The sequence below is a fragment of the Nematolebias whitei genome, chromosome 9, assembly GCF_014905685.2.
Source record: "Nematolebias whitei isolate Nwh7 chromosome 9, NemWhi1, whole genome shotgun sequence".
NCBI classification, from domain to species: domain Eukaryota; kingdom Metazoa; phylum Chordata; class Actinopteri; order Cyprinodontiformes; family Rivulidae; genus Nematolebias; species Nematolebias whitei.
Window position 1 is genome coordinate 1,098,573 of NC_056506.1, and position 21,818 is coordinate 1,120,390.

General features: G+C 43.4%; 1 protein-coding gene across 1 annotated transcript in view; it reads left to right on the forward strand.

The window, feature by feature from the left end:
* The first annotated feature begins 4,419 nt into the window (after positions 1–4,419).
* Positions 4,420–21,818, forward strand: part of LOC119414847 (acyl-CoA-binding domain-containing protein 5-B) — a 162,663-nt gene continuing 145,264 nt past the window's right edge. The window contains exons 1-4 of the mRNA XM_037681968.1: positions 4,420–4,473; positions 11,877–11,949; positions 12,105–12,252; positions 12,371–12,409. Coding sequence (XP_037537896.1) covers positions 11,902–11,949; positions 12,105–12,252; positions 12,371–12,409 — 235 coding nt within the window. The 5' untranslated portion in view covers positions 4,420–4,473; positions 11,877–11,901. The remainder of the gene's footprint in view (positions 4,474–11,876; positions 11,950–12,104; positions 12,253–12,370; positions 12,410–21,818) is intronic.

Here is a 21,818-nt window from a genome sequence, read left to right on the forward strand (position 1 = left end):
TGAAGAACTCATGAAGAACTCATGAAGAACTCATGAAGAACTCATGAAGGGGTCAGGCTGGAACTTTGAGCCAGAAAAACGTGTGCGCAGTACTTCATATACATGTTATTGGTTCAACTCGTGTCCTTTTATATTTAAATTCAGATTCTTTGTTCCCTCTGTGGCTTGAAACGTGAACGTGTTGTGCACACCGTGCGTGCGGCTGCAGGCGCATGAGCGCGCGGCGCCATGACAACGACACGCCCTCCGCCGAGCCCACGGGGCACGAGGCCACTCGGTCAGGCTGGCGGCTCGAGCCGGCCCGTGGCCTCACTCCCACCGGCTGCAGCAGCGCGGACACGACGGACGCGCCCGGAGCGTTTCCGTTACAGCGGCCTCCTACCTGAACGTAATTGTTTTCACAGTACTCCGCCACCCGGGACAGGTTCCGGTAGCTTTCCACGAGCGCTCTCTTCCCGGCGGGGATCTCCTCCTCTAACAGCATCTGTAGCTCTGCCATCTTCCGCCCCTTCGCATTTCCCTCGTGTCTGCCTGTTTTCAGCGAGACGAGGCGGTGATGCTGCGCCGCTGACGAGCACGCGCCTCCGCCAGCCTCCGATTCACAACGGGACGTAACCAACCGGAGTTACGGCCAAAACGGCGAACGCTGATTGGCTAAGGAGCCGGAGAAGGCGGAGTCAACAATCACGTTTCACTGCCGTGGAGCGTGTAGATAAAATGTAATTATATGAGAATATATAATTAATAAGGTGATGGTAAAAATATTTTGTATCGATTATCAACGCACATTTAATCATAAATATCAATACATAACAAATGTGGGACAATAATATTCTTCCTCAAAATAAAACAAGTTCTATTTTATAAATAATGAGTGAGGAAAAAAATGCACAAATGTAAAATTTAAAAGTTCCCTTTAATATACATAAACTCTAACATGTATCTAATATCTCAAAGAAATACAATGCATGCGAGCAAAGTCGTTTCAACCCTCCCTTCCCTTCCTTAAGCGTTGACAAAATCCTCTAACCTACATTTCCCATAGGCCTTTGCGGTTTAAATCCCCGTTAAGGGGGTGCTTATGGGATTTGAAGGGCCATGAGCTACTTTTCATCAACATTTAGCCCCAGAAAAACTACATTCCTCCTACTTCCTCGAGGATCCAAACGTTTACTGGTCTTGGCTCATCCCTAACTGGAGGAACTGACTTTCTTACTGAAGCAGATACTGGGATTATTCTATAAGCAGGTCTTTGCTCCACCGGTGAATACAACATATGGTGAGTTTTATGTAATTCAGCCACAGACAAGAATGCATCTGGTAAAATACAGTCTGCCATAGCTGCAACCTCAATGAAAACAGAAGAATCCTTTTCATCACCCTAATGTATCTTGATTTGGATTTTTGTTCTGGTTGAAGATGTGAGGAGGCTGATTCATGCCATCCCTGTTTGGACTCAGCATGGCGCAGCAGGAAGAGGAGGACAAACACAGCCTGGGGGAGAAATTTGCCTCTGCAGTTCAAGTAATCCAGAGTTTACCTGAAGAAGGTGATGACAACTTCAATTTGTTCTGCAAAGTGGTTAAATTGGCTGATTTTGTGCATTGGTCAGTGGAATTTGTGCCCTTTTGGAGCGTAAACACACCAGGTGAGTGACCTACATGCAGAGCTGCAAGTATTAATCCTCTCAGGCTCAGTCTGGTTGGATTGGACCATTGGTGGAGCCATTTTTAGTCCTTTACAGAGATGTTCAGGGTTCAAGTCAGAGCTCATGCTGGGCGTTTATAAAGCTCTCCCTAAGCTGCTTGTGTTGTCTTCTCTGTGTTTTGGGTCATTGTCATGGCTGAAGGTCCAGTCAGAGCTCTGTCAAAACTTGAGGATATTTCTGTATTTTGTTCCATTCAACTTTCCCTCAACCCTGACTGACAAAAAAGATCAAGGAGCTTACCATACCACTTTATTTATAAAGCACTTAAAACAGCTACAAGGCCAACCAAAGTGCTGTACAGACAGAACAACAGGTAACACACAAAGCAAAATACAAAATGAGGTAAATCAGAATATAGACATAAAAACGATGCAGATAATGACGACAAACCAGTGTGGAGCATACAGGATCAAACACAGATCATCTGGTGTTGAAAGCTACTGAATAGTAGTGACTTTTTAAACGGGACTTGAAAACTGAGAGGGAGGGGGCCTGTCTGACAAGCAGAGGTAACTCGTTCCAAAGTCTTGGTCCTGCTACAGAGAAGGCCCTGTTACCTCTGTGCTTAAGACGAGTTCCTGGAACTGTGAGGAGCAACTGGTCCGCTGACCTCAGGGAGCGTGGTGGGACATACGGTTGTAGCAGATCAGAGAGATGGGGGGGGGGGGGGCCACTGTTCAGTGATTTGTAGACATACATGAGTATTTTGAACTGGATTCGAAAGTGAACCGGTAACCAGTGCAGTGAGGCCAAAACTGGTGTAATGTGCTCTCTTTTGCCTGTACTGGTTAAAAATCGGGCTGCTGCATTCTGGACCAGTTGTAGTCGTGCAATGGTGTCGCTTGGTGTCGCTTGCCTGGACATAGGTTACTGGGGCCCCACCCTGGAGCCAGGCCCTGGGGAGGGGCTCGTCAGCAAGAACCTGATGACTGGGCCTGTACCCATGGGGTCCAGTCGGGCACAGACCGAAGGAATTACATGGGTTTGCCTTCCTGTGGGCCCACCATCTTCAGGAGGGGCCATACAGGACCGGGGCCATTGTGTCATGGTTGGGGACCTTGGCACTCTGACCCTGGCTCACCAAAACTGGCATTTGCTCGTTTGCAGCTTGTGCAGAACTCTGCTGCTCGCCTGTTAACTCGGGCTCGTAGGCGCGAGCATATTACTCCCATCCTGGCGTCCCTTCATTGGCTCCCTGTGCACTACAGAATTAATTTTAAGCTTTTGCTGTTTGTTTTTAAATGTCTGAACAACCTTGCCCCACCATATCTGTCTGAGCTGCTTCAGCCTTACTGTCCACCCCGATCCCTACGATCAGCTGATCAGCTGCTGCTGACGGTCCCTAAAACTAGGCTGAAGCTCAGAGGTGACAGAGCGTTTGCTGTTGTTGCTCCCAGGTTGTGGAACACTTTACCCTTGAGTGTGAGACAGGCCTCCTCTCTTCCTGTTTTTAAATCTCTTTTAAAGACACACTTTTATTCTTTGGCTTTTAACACGTGATCTTATCTTTTATGGCTTTTTAATAAACCTGCTGTGAAACTGGTATGTGAATGGGTTTTATGTTTCTTTGTTTGTGCTTTGTATGTTTTTATTGTTTTGTTTGTTTTTATTGTTTTATTGTGCAGCACTGTGGCTACCCTTGTGGTTTTTAAAATGTGCTATATAAATAAAGTTGATTGATTGATTGATTGATTTGGGACATGGAACATAATCTCTCTGGTGGTAAAGGAGCTTAAGCTTGTGTGTGAGGTTGAGAGGTACCGACTAGACATAGTTGGGCTCACCTTGACGCACAGCATGAGCTCCAGAACCAATCTCCTTGAGAGGGCCAGGACCTTACTCATCTCTGGAGTTGCCCATGATGAGAGGTGTTGAGCTGGTGTGGGTCCACTCTTAGCCCCCCTGGGCTTCAGTTGGCTTGGTTCTGATTGAGCCAACCTTCACCATTTGAGAATTATGGATGCCACTGAGCTCTGAGGAACTTTTAGTACAGCAGACATTTTTGTATTCTTCCACAGATCTGTGCCTTGCAACATTGTGAGCTCTGCAGATGGTTCCTTTGACCCACATGGTTGAGTTGCTGTTCTTATGTGTATATTTGTCAGCATTATTGAAAGCCTTCTAAAGAAAGGTGTACCTTTTCAAATCCATCCATCCATCCATTAACTTTTACCCACTTCTTCTATTTTGGATCACGGGGGTCGCCCATGTCCAGCAATCACTGTGCGAGTGGCGGGGTGCACCCTGGACAGGTCTCCAGTCCATCACAGGGACACATAGAGACAAACGAGACAAACAAACATTCACTCTCTCACTCACACCTAGGGACAATTCAGAGTTACCAATCAGCCTAACATGCATGTTTTTGGTCTGTGGGAGGAAACCGGAGTACCCGGAGAAAACCCACGCATGCACGGAGAGAACATGCAAACTCCACCCAGAAAGGCCCCTGGACCGGGATTTGAACCAGCAACCTCCTCACTGAGAGGTGTCAGCTCTACCAGTTGCGCCACTGTGCTATATTGCAAATCGTTGTTTAAATAATTAATTATTGATACTTGTCCCATGTTTTTATGAGCTTCCTTTTTGCACCTTTATTTAACCAGGTATAAACACTAAGAACAGATTTGTCATTCCTCAGGTCCTTTCCAGCCATCTGATGACATGATGCTGATGTTTTATAGTTACTACAAGCAAGCCACTGTGGGGCCATGCAACATCCCCAGGCCAGTCTGCATCTGGGACACTCGAGGAAAAACTAAATGGTATAGCCTTTAAAGTAATGAAACTAATAAAGAAAATATAATTATACGAACTTAACCCCAGTCCAGTTACAAGTGAAAAGTTGTGTTAAGTGTAAATGAAAACAATGCAGTGATTTACAAATCTGATAAAGCCATATCATACTCACAGCAAAGCATCCATCCATTTTCTTCTACCCGCTTCTTCCATTTTGGGTCACGGGGGTCACCGGTGTCCATGTCCAGCAATCACTGTGCGAGGGGCGGGGTACACCCTGGACGGGTCACAAGTCCTTCACAGGGACACATAGAGACAAATGAGACAAACAACCATTCAGTCTCTCTCTCTCTCCTAGGGACAATTTAGAGTTACCAATCAGTCTAACATGCATGTTTTTGGTCTGTGGGAGGAAACCGGAGCACCCGGAGAAAACCCACACATGCACGGAGAGAACATACAAACTCCACCCAGAAAGGCCCCCAGACCGGGATTTGAACCAGGGACCTGCTCGCTGAGAGGCAGCAGCTCTACCTGTTGTGCCACCGTGCTGCCATGGTAAAATGGGATCAAATTAAATATTAAAACTAAGAAAGTGCACTATTAAAGAAAGATCATTTTAAATTTGATGATAACAACACATATGAAAAAAGTTGTAACAAGACAACAACAGGTTGTGAAAGTAAAAGATTCTAATAGGAAACTGAAGGAGCATTTTGCCGCTACTGGTAATTATTAATTATCAACAACGAGAATTGGGTAAAAAAAAAAAAAAAAAGCATTTTAGAGTGGTGGAATCTCTTAGAAGTAAAGATGAGAAGAGATTCACCACTCTGTGAAAAAACATCTAAAAAGTTATTATTTGATGCTTGTGATCTTTGTGTCCTCTCCCAGAAAATCTGGAATAAGAGATGCCATTTCCTGCATTTTGGTGTATTTTAACAGGTTGTTAAACATTTGTATAAATTGATTAAAAACAATTATCTTGTAAATGACGAGGCTCAATGAGACTAACAACCTGTGTAAATAAAGGTTGAATTGAAATTACTATTTTAGAGAGCAACAACAATTAACAAACCTGTGTATGAATGCACGTCCTTGACAGTCTGTGTGTCCTAACCCAACCCCCCCCACACACACACTGCCGAGTGCCGACCTGAACTCTTCTCAGCTGAATTCAGTCCTGTGTGTTTTGCTCCAGTCTCACTGCCATCCATCCATTTATTTTAGATAAATTGTCTTTTCAACATTTTGGTCGCTGTTATTTAACTAATTAGTGCCGTTGTTTTGATACGTGATGTAATACACATCAAACATTTCACTCGTTTTTTGTGTTTTTTTACTGTAATCTTATTATGTCTGAAATGTTATGCACTGTAATGTATGCAGGAGTTCCAACACAGCAGTTGTGCGCGCGTCCTGTAGAGCTGTCTGGAGACGCTGGGCGTAAAACAACTGTCTTAGCGCGCACAGCTGGAGGAGGATGAAGACACTCCCTGCGGGACATGCAGTCCATGTCTCTGCTGGCAGGAGCGTGATGCGGCCAGAACATCCACTCGTTGTACTTTTAATAAATAATCAAAATAAAAATGTGCAATGACTTTGGACTTTTAGTGGCGGAGTAGGCGGATCCAAGTGGTCAAAATGATAGAGTTCCAGGATCTTGTTCTGACAGGATCCGACTCAAATGAACCACTGTCTGAATATAAAAAACGAGCTGTTTGTAACGTATAATACGTGTGGAACGGGATGTGAAACGGGGCTTGAGCATCTTAAAAACAAACCAGATTCCAAAAAAGTTGGGACACTAAACAAATTGTGCATAAAAACTGAATGCAATGATGTGGAGATGGCAAATGTCAATATTTTATTCGTAATATAACATAGATGACAGTTCAAAAGTTTAATCTGAGTAAATGTAACATTTTAAAGGAAAAATATGTTGATTCAAAATTTCACAGTGTCAACAAATCCCAAAAAAAGTTGGGACAAGTAGCAATAAGTGGCTGGAAAAAGGAAATTGAGCATATAACGATCAGCTGGAAGACCAATTAACACTAATTAGGTCAATTGACAACATGACTGGGTATAAAAAGAGCTTCTCAGAGTGTCAGTGTCTCTCTGAAGCCAAGACGGTAAGAGGATCACCAATTCCACCATTGTTGCACAGAAAGATAGTGCAGCAATACCAGAATGGTGTTACCCAGCGTAAAATAACAAAGACTTTTAAGTTATCATCATCAACCGTGCATAACATCATCAAAAGATTCAGAGAATCTGGAACAATCGCTGTGCGTAAGGGTCAAGGTCGTAAAACTCTACTGGATGCTCGTGATCTCCGGGCCCTTAAACGTCACTGCACCTCAAACAGGAATGCCACTGTCAAGGAAATAACAGAATGGGCTCAGGAATACTTCCAGAAAGCATTGTCAGTGAACACAATCCACTGTGCCATCTGCCGTTGCCAGCTGAAACTCTACAGTGCAAAGAGGAAGCCATTTCTAAGCAAGCTCCACAAGCTCAGACGTTTGCACTGGGCCAGGGGTCATTTAAAATGGAGTGTGGCAAAATGGAAGACTGTTCTGTGGTCAGATGAGTCACGATTTGAAGTTCTTTATGGAACACTGGGACGCCATGTCATCCGGACCAGAGAGGACAAGGATAGCCCAAGTTGTTATCAACGCTCCGTTTAGAAGCCTGCATCACTGATGGTATGGGGTTGCATGAGCGCTTGTGGCATGGGCAGCTTGCATGTCTGGAAAGGCACCATTAATGCAGAGAACTATGTTCAGGTTCTAGAACAACATATGCTCCCATCTAGACGTCATCTCTTTCAGGGAAGACCCTGCATTTTTCAACACCATAATGCCAGACCACATTCTGCAGCAATCACAACATCATGGCTACGTAGGAGAAGGATCCGGGTACTGAAATGGCCAGCTGCAGTCCAGATCTTTCACCTATAGAGAACATTTGGCGCATCATAAAGAGGAAGGCGCGACAAAGAAGGCCCAAGATGATTGATCAGTTAGAGGCCTGTATTAGACATGAATGGGAGAGCATTCCTATTTCTAAACTGGAGAAACTGGTCTCCTCTGTCCCCAGACATCTGTTGAGTGTTGTAAGAAGAAGGGGGGATGCCACACAGTGGTAAAAATGGACTTGTCCCAACTTTTTTGGGATTTGTTGATGCCATGAAATTTGGAAACAACAGATTTTTCCCTTAAAATGATACATTCTCTCAGTTTAAGAACCGTTTAACAATTTTAACAACTTCAGCTGGAGCAACAACACCACCAGCCTGATCAAGAAAGTTCATCAGAGACTCTACTTCCTCAGGCGGCTGAGGCGAGCTGGTCTGGGAAGCTCAGTCCTCACCTCCTTCTACAGGTGTGCAGTGGAGAGCATCCTGTGCTCCAGCATCAACGTGTGGCATGAAGGCTGCACAGAAATCTGTTGGAGTCAGTCTCCCCACCATCACAGACATCTACACCTCCAGATGCAGGAAGAGGGCCACCTGCATCATGAAGGACCCCACTCACCCAGCACACACACTTTTTGCCACACTCCCCTCAGGAAGGAGGTTGAGGAGCATTAAGTGTAGAACCACTAGACTGAGGAACAGCTTCTACCCTGAGGCTGTTAGACTCGTGAATCTCTAACTAGAATAATCACTGTGAAAAACCATATCATGTTGCTGCTGATCTGTTTCATGTTGCTGTTGATCTGTTCCATGTTGCTGCTGATCTGTTTCATGTTGCTGCTGATCTGTTTCATGTTGCTGCTGATCTGTTCCATGTTGCTGCTGATCTGTTTCATGTTGCTGCTGATCTGTTTCATGTTGCTGCTGATCTGTTTCATGTTGCTGCTGATCTGTTTCAATGTTGATGTGTTCATGCGTGCACATCTGCTCACAGACTCATGTTCATGTTTGTGCTGATGTTCAATGTTTTATGTTATGAGTGCTTAGTGTATATTTAGTTGATGTTTTTCTTAGTTCATATCTTAGATGTTATTACTGTTTTTCTTAGACATTTTATTGTTGGATGTAACTGGGACCCTGTGTACATTATTTCATTCCACCACATGTACCACATGTGCTGAAACGACAATAAAGACTCCATGACTCTGACTCTGAAATTTGTGATTGACATGACACCAATCAGTTGAGAGGAAGAAAAATCTGTCAAAATTCATGTTTGTAAAATGGAAGTCACAGGAAGAGATTTACACAATTTTTGGCTTCTTGTCTGTAAATAGAACAGAACAGATTTGTATCTTAATTTTTACAAATACAAAGCTTTTTTGCACGCAAATTCCCATCTACTCACTCACAAATCACAAATTAATTTTACAAGGTTACAAAACTGATTTAGAAACACAAAAGATTTATCTAAAAAAGTTCAATCTGGTCCTCTAGACATTCAAAAAAATTAAAACAAAGCAAAACAACAAAAAAATATAGAAACGTTTCGTCTCTCAGAAAGACTTCCTCAGTCTGAGGTGCTGTATTCAGCTCAGTCTCTTAAATAGCACCTTCTCAGAGTGGATCAACCAGTTTGCTGCTGACAACCAAAACCAGCTGATCACATGCTCAAGAAGGACCATCAGCCTAACAATGGATCATTAGCACACTGATGGCTGTTTACTGTTCACAGAGGGCTGAGTGATACTAGCAATCACAGCATTGTAAGAGGGGGACAGTTGAACCCGGAGGCTCCGCCCCTGTTTAATGATGGACGGTTTCTTTTCACAAAGATGGCCTCCTTTACTCCTCTCTCAAACCATCGTTCCTCTCTGTCCAGGATGTGCACACCTTCATCCTTGAAAGAGTGACCGCTGGTCTGGAGATGAGTGTAGACCTCAGAATCCTGGCCTGATGATGTTGATCTTCTGTGCTGGTCCATCCTTTTGGCCAGTGGCTGTTTAGTTTCCCCGATGTAAGACTGATCACCCTCCTGACACTGAACAACATACACAACATTACTCTGTTTGTGCCGGGGGACTGGATCTTTGGGATGAACCAGTCTTTAATGTATTTTGTGGTTTAAAAGCCACTGGGACGTTATGTTTAGAAAATAAACGTCTCAGTTTCTCTGATACTCCCTCAACATATGGAATGACCACTGGTCTGGGTCTGGGTTCCTCCTTTTCACCTGTTGGCTGACTGGAGTCTTGTTTGGGTTTCTTCTCTGCTTTCAGGAAGGCCCAGTTAGGATATCCACATTGCTCTAGAGCCTGTCTTGTGTGGGATTTCTCCTTCTGCCTGGCTCCTGAGTTAGTGGGGATGCTGTCTGCTCTGTGGTACAGAGTCCTGATGACTCCTAACTTGTGCTCCAAAGGGTGATGGGAGTCAAACTGCAAATACTGGTCTGTGTGGGTGGGTTTGCGGTACACCTCGGTTTGCAAATGTCCTCTATCAGAGACTGAGACCTCACAGTCCAAGAAAGCCAACCTGCCATTTTTTACATCTTCTCGTGTGAACTTGATGTATTTATCCACAGAGTTGATGTGGTCAGTAAAATGTTGGACTTCCTGAGATTTAATTTTAACCCAGGTGTCGTCAACATACCTGAACCATTGACTTGGTGGTGTCCCTGAAAAGGATGTCAAGGCTCTCTTTTCTACCTCCTCCATGTACAGGTTGGCAACAATAGGAGAAACTGGAGACCCCATAGCACACCCATGTGTCTGCCTATAATATTGCTCCCCATATGTGAAGTAGGTTGACTGCAGGCACAGTTTCAAGAGTTGACACAGTTGTTCTGTGGAAAGCGTGGTCCTGCTGCTCAGAGTGATGTCTGATTTTAATCTTAAACTGACCACCTCTACTGCATCATCAACAGGAATGCACGTAAAGAGTGATGTGACATCAAAAGAGACCATTGTTTCATCAGTCTCCATGATGACATCCCTCACCTTATCCACAAAGTGCTGAAAGAACGGGTGAGACAGACCAGTTTTACTATTGAGTTCTTGAAGGTCAAAGAAGAGCACATTAAACAGAAACTAACAACGTGTCTAGATCAGACCACACTTCAGCAAGTGTTGGACTGTACAGATCAGGCACGCTTAGCACAGCATGTCAAGTCCAAGACTCGACAACAAAACAAGTTTAACTTACTAATAACTCATCAACACCATCACTATTCCAATAACAACACATTCAGTGTAGGACAACACTCCAGTAGTCAATTACATGCCAGGGAGACAGAAAAGTGGGTGAAGAATTTATCTGACAGACAGCTCACCCAGCCAGAGACAGAGATTCTTGCCAGGGGACTGAACTTTGCGGTTGCACCAAGTACAATTCCTCTGGTGGAGATGATCACAGCCACAGAATCAGCCATCCGCAACAACAAAATTAAAGAGGCTGAAGCAGAACAGCTCAGAATCAAAGTTTCATCCTGCCTCAGCAATGCCAAACCACCACCTTCCAACATCAGTAGAGAGGGATGCACTCACCACTCTTAGCAAGGACAAAAACATCATCATCCTCCCAGCAGACAAAGGAAGGTGCACAGTGATTTTGAACCAGAAAGACTATCATGAGAAAGTTATGACACTCCTTAGTGTCTTAAACACTTATGAACCTCTGAAAAGAGATCCAGGAAGTGGTTACAAGAAGAAATTGATAGATTGCCTGAAAATTTTGGAACAGGACAAGGCTATTGACCGTTTTCTGTACCACAGACTGTACCCAGGGGAGGCCACACCTAGTCTGTATGGTTTACCTAAAATCCACAAACAAGGCGTACCTTTAAGACCTATTGTTAGCATGATTAACTCTGTCACTTACAATGTTTCCAAATATCTGGCATCTGTACTCATCCCTTTAGTTGGCAGCTCAGAACACCACATACAGAACACCATGGACTTTGTGGCTAAGGTGAGGGATGTCATCATGGAGACTGATGAAACAATGGTTAATTTTTTTGTTTTGAATTTTTTAATTCAGCCATTGCTGAGGCAGGATGAAACTTTGATTCTGAGTTGTTCTGCTTCACCCTCTTTCATTTGTTGTTGCGGATGGCTGATTCTGTGGCTGTGATCATCTCCACCAGAGGAATTCTACTCCAGAGGACCAGATTTAACTTTTTTAGATTTTTCTGCCTTGATTATTGAGCATGTATCAGGATACAAAAGATTTATGACTGGAATTTGTGCCTATCCTGCTCTCTCCAGTTCCCAGACTTTAAGAGTTAAAGGAAGAGAGGATGCTCTACAAGGGGAAATGTATAGTCCTGTCCCAACTTCTCCAGAGTTGGGTTTGTACAACCAGCACTTCTGCTCCATACAAACATGGACAGACCCAAACAGAGACAGAATGATGTCAGATGAGATCATTTCATATTGTTTCTCTGCACAGCTTCAGTCATTCACTGTTTGCTGTTCTCCTCGGTGTTGAACTTTGACTCTGTGTTGCCAGGGATACATGGAGCTCTCTGGGAAACATGACAAAGGAGGAAGCTATGAGAAATTATATTGAGCACATCCAGCTGGTGAGTCCTTTTCAGGGAAAGTCATTGTCATTCCCTCTTGACATCACATAAAATTATTGTATGTCAGTCACAGCTATTAAAAGTTAAGGTATTATTAGACCTTTCTACTGATCTGTCATCATACAGTAACCATTTTTCTCCATGTATATTATGAGATTTTGGAGACCATCCCAATCTCAGAGGAAGTGTCTGAACTGGTGCAGAAGCTCGGCAGTTTTTACACAGAGGTGGATGAAGAAGAAGAAGAAATGGAAAACAAAACGGACAAGAGACCCTTCACCAGGCCTTTTGCAGGGCAAACAGGTGAATCTGATGATCAGACATACAGATTTATTCTTCAAGATCAATAGGAGATGAGAATCACTGCACATAAACAAAGATGGTTTTCTATGAAACTCTGACTGTTCTGCATGTTTTCTAGATGATCTGGTTAAATCACTAAAAGGACCAACAATGGAAGGCAAGTCTTTGCTGTTTTGCTGTGATGTAGAGTTTAGACTGTGCTGTTGTGAGTGTAGTTTAACCCAATCAAATTCCAACAATCAATCGTTATTTATAGAACTCTTTCCAACAGCCAAATGGTCCACAAAATGCTTCGCAATGCAAATATAAACAGAGAAATTGCATTTCCTGTAAAAATGCAGAGTGAATGTGATTGACTCAAATGGTGTGACGTGGCAAGATGGCACCTGTGTTTGGCTTGGCCTCTGCCAGGTTGTTTGCTTACTTCATATGTTATTTTATTGTTATGTTTCTGTCTGGGGTGGCTTCCTTGCGGACATATGACCGCCACTCGCTACTGGCGATCAAGTCTGTGATGGTCAACCTTCAGTGTCATCAAAATGGAGTTACATTTCCACCACTACTTGAAAATTATTATGATTGAAATAATTGTTTGAAAAAAGGGGCAGATATGATAAGATTTTTTCTTCTTTCTGCTGCCTTTCATTTTAAATCTCTTGTATCTTTTTTTTTTATATTGTTATGGAATTGTTTTGTACTTTTTTTAAATGAATAAACTTTATACCATACCATTTATACCATACCATACATTTCCACCACCGCTGGAACCCGGTGCCCCTCCCAGCGTCTCTCCTCTCTTACCTGTGGATCTGTCCCTGCTCTGGACATGCAGGTGAAGGAAGTGAGGGAAGAGAGCCGGCTTCTTCGTGCTGCTCCGTCGGCTTTGGAAAAATGAGGCAGCATCGGGTGCGGTCAGGCGATTCAACCTCAGATATGTTGATGCTGGATTAGTTCAAACGCTCCCAGAAGTTTCCCACACAGGTTGTCACCTGAAGCTGTGGGCATCCAAAGTTCACCGCGGGAGGAATCCCAACTCACTGCGCAGCTTGCCACGTCATCCTGATGCCGCTGTGGACCCCTCTACACGGTCAGCAGCTTTCTCCACTAAAATGTCGGTAATAAATGCACGCTCTGTTGCCAATAAGTCCTTCATTTTAAATGACTTTTTTAGCTCTGAGAGCTTAGACTTTTTGTTTATTTCTGAGACATGGCAGCGTGAAAATGATGTTTCACATCTCCTGGAACTCTTCTGAGGGGTGTTCTTTTTTATCTGCACCACGGATGACAGGCCGTGGAGGTGGCACTGATGTCATCTATAAGAGGACTTTTTCATGTCAAATGATCACTTCATCTACCTACAACTCCTTTGAGATGATCATGGTCCGAATAGACAAAGTTGAACCTATATATGCCATCCTGTTTTATCGACCACCTGGACCTGTTTCATCTTTTCTCTCAGACTTTCAGGACTTTTTATCTTCTACAGTGAAGCTAAATAGGATCATCATCTCTGGAGATTTTAATTTCCATGTCGATGATCCAACAAGCCATCCTGCTATGGACTTTCTTAATATTATGGACTCTTAACTTCTCACAGCTTGTGTCTGAGCCTACTCACACTGCAGGCCACACTTTAGACCTGGTTTTTACTTATGGACTCACTCTTAATAATCTACATATAAAAGATGTTGTTTTCAGTGACCATAAGGTTGTCTCTTTTAATATTTCCTGTTATTTGGAGACTTTTCCTCAGGTTACCAGTAAGCGCAGACGCTTTATTGACAGTTTTGTAGTCGCAGAGTTTTCTTCCCTCTTTTCATTTACAATACCTCCTGATGATGATGATGATGATGTGGAGCTTCTGGTTGACTCTTTTACTGATCACTGCCTTACTATTCTTGACAGTATTGCTCCTTACAAAACCCGCTGTGGGCCCGTTTACCGCTGTTCACCTTGGTTAAACAATCAAACTCGAGAACTCAGGCACTCTTGTCAGAAAACAGAACGCTTGTGGAAGAGGACTGGTCTGGTTGCCCACCGGGAATATTTTAAGGAGCTCCTTGGTGCTTATAACAAGGCAGTTAGTGATGCCAGGTCATCATATTTTAGCAATCTTATTCACCTGAACAAAACAATCCTAAAGTGTTGTTTGATACTATCAGCAGTATTGTATCTCCCCCAGCGCACCATGCTTCATTAACCTCAAACAATGACTGTAACATGTTTCTCATTTTTTTCATAAAGAAGGTGATGGACCTGAAATCCAATATATCTCCAAGCTCATCTATGTTTCAAGATGAGCCTCAGTGTTCTGAGTCATAGTCTTCTTTTGTTCCGATTATTTTAAATGACCTGACCTCATTAATTGCCAAAATGAAATGTTCTACTTGTTCACTGGCAATATTACCTCCCTCTTTGCTTGTCCAGACTCTAGCCTGTATTGGTCCAACAGTGTTGATGATAATTAACAACTCCCTGAACAAAGGGTTCGTCCCATCGTATTTTAAAACAGCAGATGTGACCCCTCTCTTTAAGAAGCCTAATCTTGATTCTGGCTCCCTTTCCAACTTCTGTCCCGTCTCTAAACTGCCTTTTCTCAATTCAATTCAATTCAATTCAGTTTATTTATAAAGTGCCAAATCACAACAAAGTTGTCTCAGGGCACTTTACAGGAACATTCACATAAAAGCCAATTAGTAAAGTTCTCTATCTAAGGAATCCAGCAGACAAGTTGAATCTTGGCTTTGTTGCAGTCTCCCATCCTGAGCAAGCACAGTGGCAACAGTGGAAAGAAAAACTCCCTTTAACAGGAAGAAACCTCCAGCAGAACCAGGCTCAGGACAAGCGGCCATTTTCTTTGACTGGCTGGTTGAGAAGACAGGGAGGAGAGACAGACGAACACAGAATGGTAGGTCCAGGTATAGGTACAGGTGTATCTGAAAGACAAAAAAACACATGTTAAGGATAGAAAAAATAATTACAAATACAAAACAGGTTGAGCAGAGTAAGTAAAGACAGCAACAGAGTGAAAAGTGTGGTCAGTTTGTCCTCCAGCAGTCTAAGCCTATAGCAGCATAACTAAGGGACTGCTCAGGAAACCCAAGCCAACTCTAACTACAGGATTTAGCAAAAAGGAAAGTCTTAAACCTAGTTTTAAAACTGGACAATGTGTCAGCCTCACGGACAGAGATTGGAAGTTGGTTCCACAAGAGAGGAGCCTGATAACTGAAAGATCTGCCTCCCATTCTGTTTTTGTAAATTCTAGGAACCACAATTAAACCTGCAGTCTGAGAGCGAAGTGCTCTGTTAGGAAAATATGGAACAATAAGATCTGTAATATAAGATGGAGCCAGGTTGTTGAGAGCTTTGTAGGTTAGAAGTGAGATTTTGAATTCTATTCTGGATTTGACAGGGAGCTAATGGAAAGAAGCTAAAACTGGAGAAATATGATCTCTCCTACTAACTCCAGTTAAGACTCTGGCAGCAGCATTTTGGATCAACTGAAGACGTTTTAAAGAAGTATCTGGACACCGAGATAATAAACCATTGCAATAGTTCAGTCTAGATGTGACAAATGCATGGAGCAGTTTTTCTGCATCATCTTTAGATCAGATGTTTCTAATGTTAGTGATATTACGCAGGTGGAAGAAGGAGGTTCTAGTAACGTTTTTAATGTGGAGGATAAAAGACATGTCCTGATCAAAAATAACACCAAGATTTTTAACATTAGAGCTGGAGGACAGATTAATGCATCTAAGGAGGGAGAAAGACTGAAACATTCATTCCTAAGGTGCTCAGGTCCAAAAACTAAAACCTCAGTCTTGTCTGTGTTTAAAAAGAGGAAATTAAGGGTCATCCAGGTGTTTATGCCTTTAAGACATGCTTGTAGTCTAAGTAGCTGATTGGATTCATTGGGTTTAATGGACAAATATAATTGTGTGTCATCAGCATAACAATGAATATGTATCCCATGCTGTTTAATAACTTTACCTAATGGAAGCATATATAAAGTAAAGCGTGTCAAGGAAGCCGATGTGCGGAGTTCAGCCTGCTCCTAAGACAAACATGTCTTGGCATGCCCCGCTTCAAGGCCTCGGAGTCCGAGATAATGAAAACCAGGTGTAGAGAAACATATACACTTACACACCACATAAACACACATGTATATGACACACACTTACACAACTACACAAACACACACACGCAGGCAGAGAGGAGAGAGGAGCAGAGGAGCAGAAAGATATATTTTCTTTTTAATAAAAATTACCAATTTTCAAATGAATGAGAAAAATGTGTTTATAATAATCAATAGACAAGTAGATAATCAAGTGATAATAAAACTTTCTGATTTAGGATATAAACGTTGTGATTTGAGAATGTATTCTGTTTAAACTTGTTCATGATGTTGAAAATTGAAGAAATGACCCAGTGTTTTCACGAATGTTCTAGAAGGAAGGTGTGAGTGGAAAAAGTTACACAAGCAGAGGTATTACGCAAGGCAAGCCTTGAAAACAGCTCTGAGCGAATCAGAACAATACAACTCAAGAATGACTAAGCAAAATTGAACAAAGTACACCCAGATTTTAATATGCATGAGGAGTGACTGGCAAAACCTCATAGAGGCCTGTAAATTCTGACCTAAATCCAACCCAGAAGAGGTTGGATTTGCCCGATGGCATGATCAGTCTGGAGATGTCAGTCAAAATCTCAAGCTATATAAACAGATGTTTCTGTGAAAACTCCGCTGTTTGGGGACCACTACTCGTGTGAGGAGGCAACGAACGGGACCTGCGAGGATCACGAGACGATTGTGGATTAATAGGACAAGTTGGACTGCGTCAGCTGAAGAAAAACAAAGGTGAAATCCGTTGGAATACGCTTCTTTTGGAACTATTCATCAACCCTCAGCCCGGATTATTCCTAAATCCTTTTCTTCAAATTCAGACCAGCCGGAGGACCAGAAACGGCCCGCATCCAAGAGGGATGGGGAAATTTGCCTCTTGCTATGATCAGTGAAATGGTAAGAGGACGTTTCTCAAGCTTAGTCCTTAATAAAACCTTATTTCAAATTAAAGCAGCAGTGCATGAATTGACAAGCAGAAAAATTAATTATATTATAAATCTGGTTGCTTAGAGTTGCAGAAGGGTCTTCCTTGCAGTGAGAAATAATGTGTTGGGTCAGGTAGAGAGAGTAGGTAAACTGTGTGGGTACTTGTGTTCCTGAGTGAGACAGGGCGTGGCCGGCCGGATTAAAAGACGTCCGAGGCCGAGCAGAGAGGAGTCCAAGGGCCAGTCTCAAGCCCGTCCATAGGGACGGAAATCTACCTTGCCCAGGAAAGGTCAACAACTGGAAAGGGACTAAGGAGGGAATATTATTCATCATGTAATCTCTTTGTAATCGAATGTAATCATTATTGTGCATACCGCTTTTCCCCTGCAAATATTATTGATTAAAGCAAAGCAAAATGTAAAATTCTGGATTCTTATTTCAACACCCTTTTTGTTCTTGGAAGTGGAAAACTTGGTTCAGAAAAGCAACAGAAGCACGGGAGGTTTTAAACAGTTTTATTAGCTTTTGATTATAAAACAACATCCAAGAGTCTTGTGTCTAGACTCTAAACAAAGCCAGATCGATTAACAATTGCAACGCTAAATCAGGAGATGAGCTACCGTTAACTTGCGCTCCCTCGTCTGCTAAACGTCCCCACTCCTGCTGCTAGGTCGGGCGAGGCACGAGGTGAGACTTTGGGTGTGGTGCAAGGATCGTAGGTAGTTAACAGTCTGGGTGAATCATCTCAACACAGCCTTGACCTAGACTGTCCTGGAAATTCAGCTGCAGGTAATACCTGAGTCTCAGGATTAGTTTTAGCTCCCTTTGAGGAAAAAGGCTGCGGCGAGGGCGTGGCCTGTGCCTACCTCACTCGGGAAAGTGGAACATGATGGCAGCGGTGGGATATGTTTCTTTTAGTGTAAAGATCCCCAAAGAGAAGGCACGTATCAGCGGGCTGATCAAGCGCTGAAGAAAGAACACAGTCCCTAGAGTTGAGGGAGTGTGAGCGGCTGGACCAGGCCACCAGCCAAATACCCCTTAGTAATCCACTAGGCAGTGGGTGGGGTAGGAGGGCTTACGAAGGGTTACTGACCATAATCCAAGTAGTAAGTTTAGCAGCTAGTCTGTTCCCATCTGAAGTACAAGGAATAGAGTCGGGAGACTCTGTGGAACAGGCAACTCGAGACGACAAAAACAGAAAAATGGGCGAAGTGGCAGAAGATGTAGAGCTAGATGACCAGCCCAAGCCAAACGATCTGACAGAAGTAACACCCGAGCCAGAAAAAGAAATACTAGGAGTAAGGGTAGGAATCCTCCCATATGGAAAAGGTTATGAAACCTGGCACCCGCTGAAGCAGCTCCAATTCAAAGACAGTAATCTGGAGAAAAATGAAGAAGTCCTGTAACAAAACCTGATTAAATGCATCGAAGAAAAGGGTGTGTACCATTGCAACAAGGCAACAAATGGGCTTCAAATGATAGTAATGCGAGACCCAGCTAGAATGAAAACCAAAGCAGAGATCAAAAAGTGGCTGCAACGGTGGATACAGATGGTAGAGACACCAGTAGGTGCGCTTTTTGCGGTAGTTATCAGTCCTTCCTTTGATTATGACCCTCTAATAAAAATGGTAGCCAAAGCATCAGGATTGGGGTGGCTCTTAGTTAAACACAACATGAAAGCAGCCCCTAAGTGCCAGGAGTACACAGAGGAGTTAATGAGACTAGCCATATATGAACAGAAAAAAACACCAGGAGACAGGAGTAGGAAAAGAACGAACATCACGAACGGGCTCCCCAGGGGATACGGATGAGTCCGAATCAGATAGGGAAAAAGATGAAACCCCTAAAAGTGAAATAATTGTAACAATCCAGGCAGAAAAAGAAAGTCCGAATGTTGTCAGACCTGAACAAGGAGCATTCATCTCGGCCTCCCATGCAAAACTCTCATTTGTGAATCTCCCATTTGGAAGCTTTCCCATAAGCAATAGCCAATACAGGGAGACTAAGAATCAAGACCCAGACTTAGACTCAGACGGTGAGCACCTAAAATCAGGGGCCAAAGTAAAAAAAATACCAATGACTGGTCCTTTTATGATGAAGCAGGAAAAGAAAAGGATGATCAACAACTGGATGCCATTGCCCAAGCTCTAGCAGAAAAACTGAGTCAGTACTGGATGAGCGGAAAAGGGTTGAATGTGGAACCCTTAGGAAAAACAAAGACGTAACCAAAGTTAGAGCCGAGTGATGATCAAAGAGATAAGAAAGAGAACCCGGGAGAGGGTTCCTCAGGAATACCTAACGAGACCCGCAGAAAAAAAACAATCTAAAGAGAAGCATCGGGAACCAAAGCTTGAACCAAAATCCAACCAAAAAGATGAGAAAGAGCCCAAGACGAGGCTGAAAGAGAAAATTAAACTGTTACCAAAAGGCATGCCCAAATTCCCTCTGACTGAAACCCTTAACCCTTTACCCGAGGAAACACAAATCATACCACTCCAAAATAGGATCCGAGTGTGTAGGCTGAAAGGGAGCCCTTGGACTATGGATGCCGACGGGTTGTTAGTATTCACCGATCACAAATATAAGATCCATAACTCAACGTTCAGAAAAACTTTAAAGAAACTAGCGGGAAGCGAGTATCAACAAGAGATAAGTCATTTAAGACAGCGAACAGAAGGCTTGAAGCCAACAGTGAGCCTAACTAGCGGTGCTGACCTTCCACATTATGCCATAATACATGTCCCGACTATAAGCTACGAGGAAGCAACCAGCAATGAAGGATATATGAGGGAAATGTTAGGAGCCCTCGAAAGAAGAGTATCCCGAGCCATAACACAGGGTTTTAGGCGACTGGTGATGAGTGTCGATGGGTTGCGGTCCCAACACCTACAGTGGGAAATAGCTGAGCGTGTGGCAGTTCACTCAGCTATGTGGTTAGCAAAAGAGATGCCTGCTGCAGCAGCATTGAAGGTGTAGTGATGTAGGGTAGGTTAGCTTAGGAGCTCCACTACAATCGATATTTAATAACGGGTTCTCTCTTTTTCGAGCTACTTGACAGATATGTGACAGAGGTACTGTGTGGGAGATGGTCTAATCAGTGACATGAGACGTTAATTTTCTTTGACACATCAAAATGAATGTGGTCATTTATTAACAGAATCAAAATTTAACATCAAAACATTGTACACTTGATTATTACGATCGGCCAACAGTGTAGAGTACAGACAGGACCAAAACAAATCACACCGTGTTAAAGGCAAGAGAAAAGAAGTGGGTCTTCAAGCGAGACTTAAAGACTGAGAGTGTGGGAGCCTGCCGGACACTCAGTGGCAACTCATTCCACAGTCGTGGACCTGCAACAGAGAAAGCCCTGTCACCTCTGAGCTTACATCTGCTGACCTCAGAGAGCGCGGTGGGACATATGGCTGCAGAAGATCAGTGAGATAGGATGGGGCAGAACTGTTCAGTGATTTAAAAACATACATGAGAATTTTGAATTGGATCCGAAGGTGAATGGGTAGCCAGTGCATGGAGGCCAAAACTGGCGTGATGTGCTCTCTATATCCTGTACCAGTTAAAAATTGGGCTGCAGCATTTTGGACCAGTTGTAGACGTGCAATGGAGGACTGACTGATTCCAAACAGAAGTGAATTGCAGTAATCAAGCCTAGATGTTATGAAGGCGTGGATCACTGTCTCGAGGTTCTTTTTGGAGAGTATAGGCTTCAGCTTAGACAGCCTTCTCAGCTGAAAAAAACAGGATTTGGCCATCATGTTTACGTGACTGTTGAGTTTTAAGGACGGGTCCATTATCACCCCCAGATTAGTGACCTTTTGTTTCTCTAGCGGGGCTAGAGAGAAAAGGTCAACGTCATGGTTCATGAGTGAGCCACTGGGATGGAACAGCATGACTTCAGACTTCTTCTCATTGAAGCTTAAGAAGTTTAAAGCCATCCAGTCCCGGATGTCAGCCAGGCAGTCAAGAAGAGGCTGAATAGAGTGTGTGCCTCTGTGCCTCAGGGGGAAGTAAATTTGGCAATCATAGGCATAGAAATGAAAGGGTATGTCGTGTTTGCGGAAAATATCACCTAGTGGCAGCAGGTATAAAGAAAAGAGAAGGGGACCGAGGATGGACCCCTGCGGTACCCCCCACTGGAGCGCTGTCGGTGCCGAACTAAAATCTTTGATATTGACACAGAAGGTTCTGTCAGAGAGGTAGGACCCAAACCATTTAAGGGCTGACCCTGTGATGCCCACCCACTGCTCCAGTCTAGAAATGAGGATCTTGTGGTTGATGGTGTCAAAAGCAGATGTAAGGTCCAATAGAACAAGCAGCACAGAATCACCAGCGTCTGTGGATATGAAAATGTCATTAAAAACCTTCAGTAGAGCAGTTTCAGTGCTATGGAGAGATTCAATCAATCAATCAATCAATCAATCAATCACCTTTATTTTACCAGGTAGAGCCCGTTGAGATCGAGATCTCTTTCACAAGGGTGACCTGGTCAAGTGGTCAT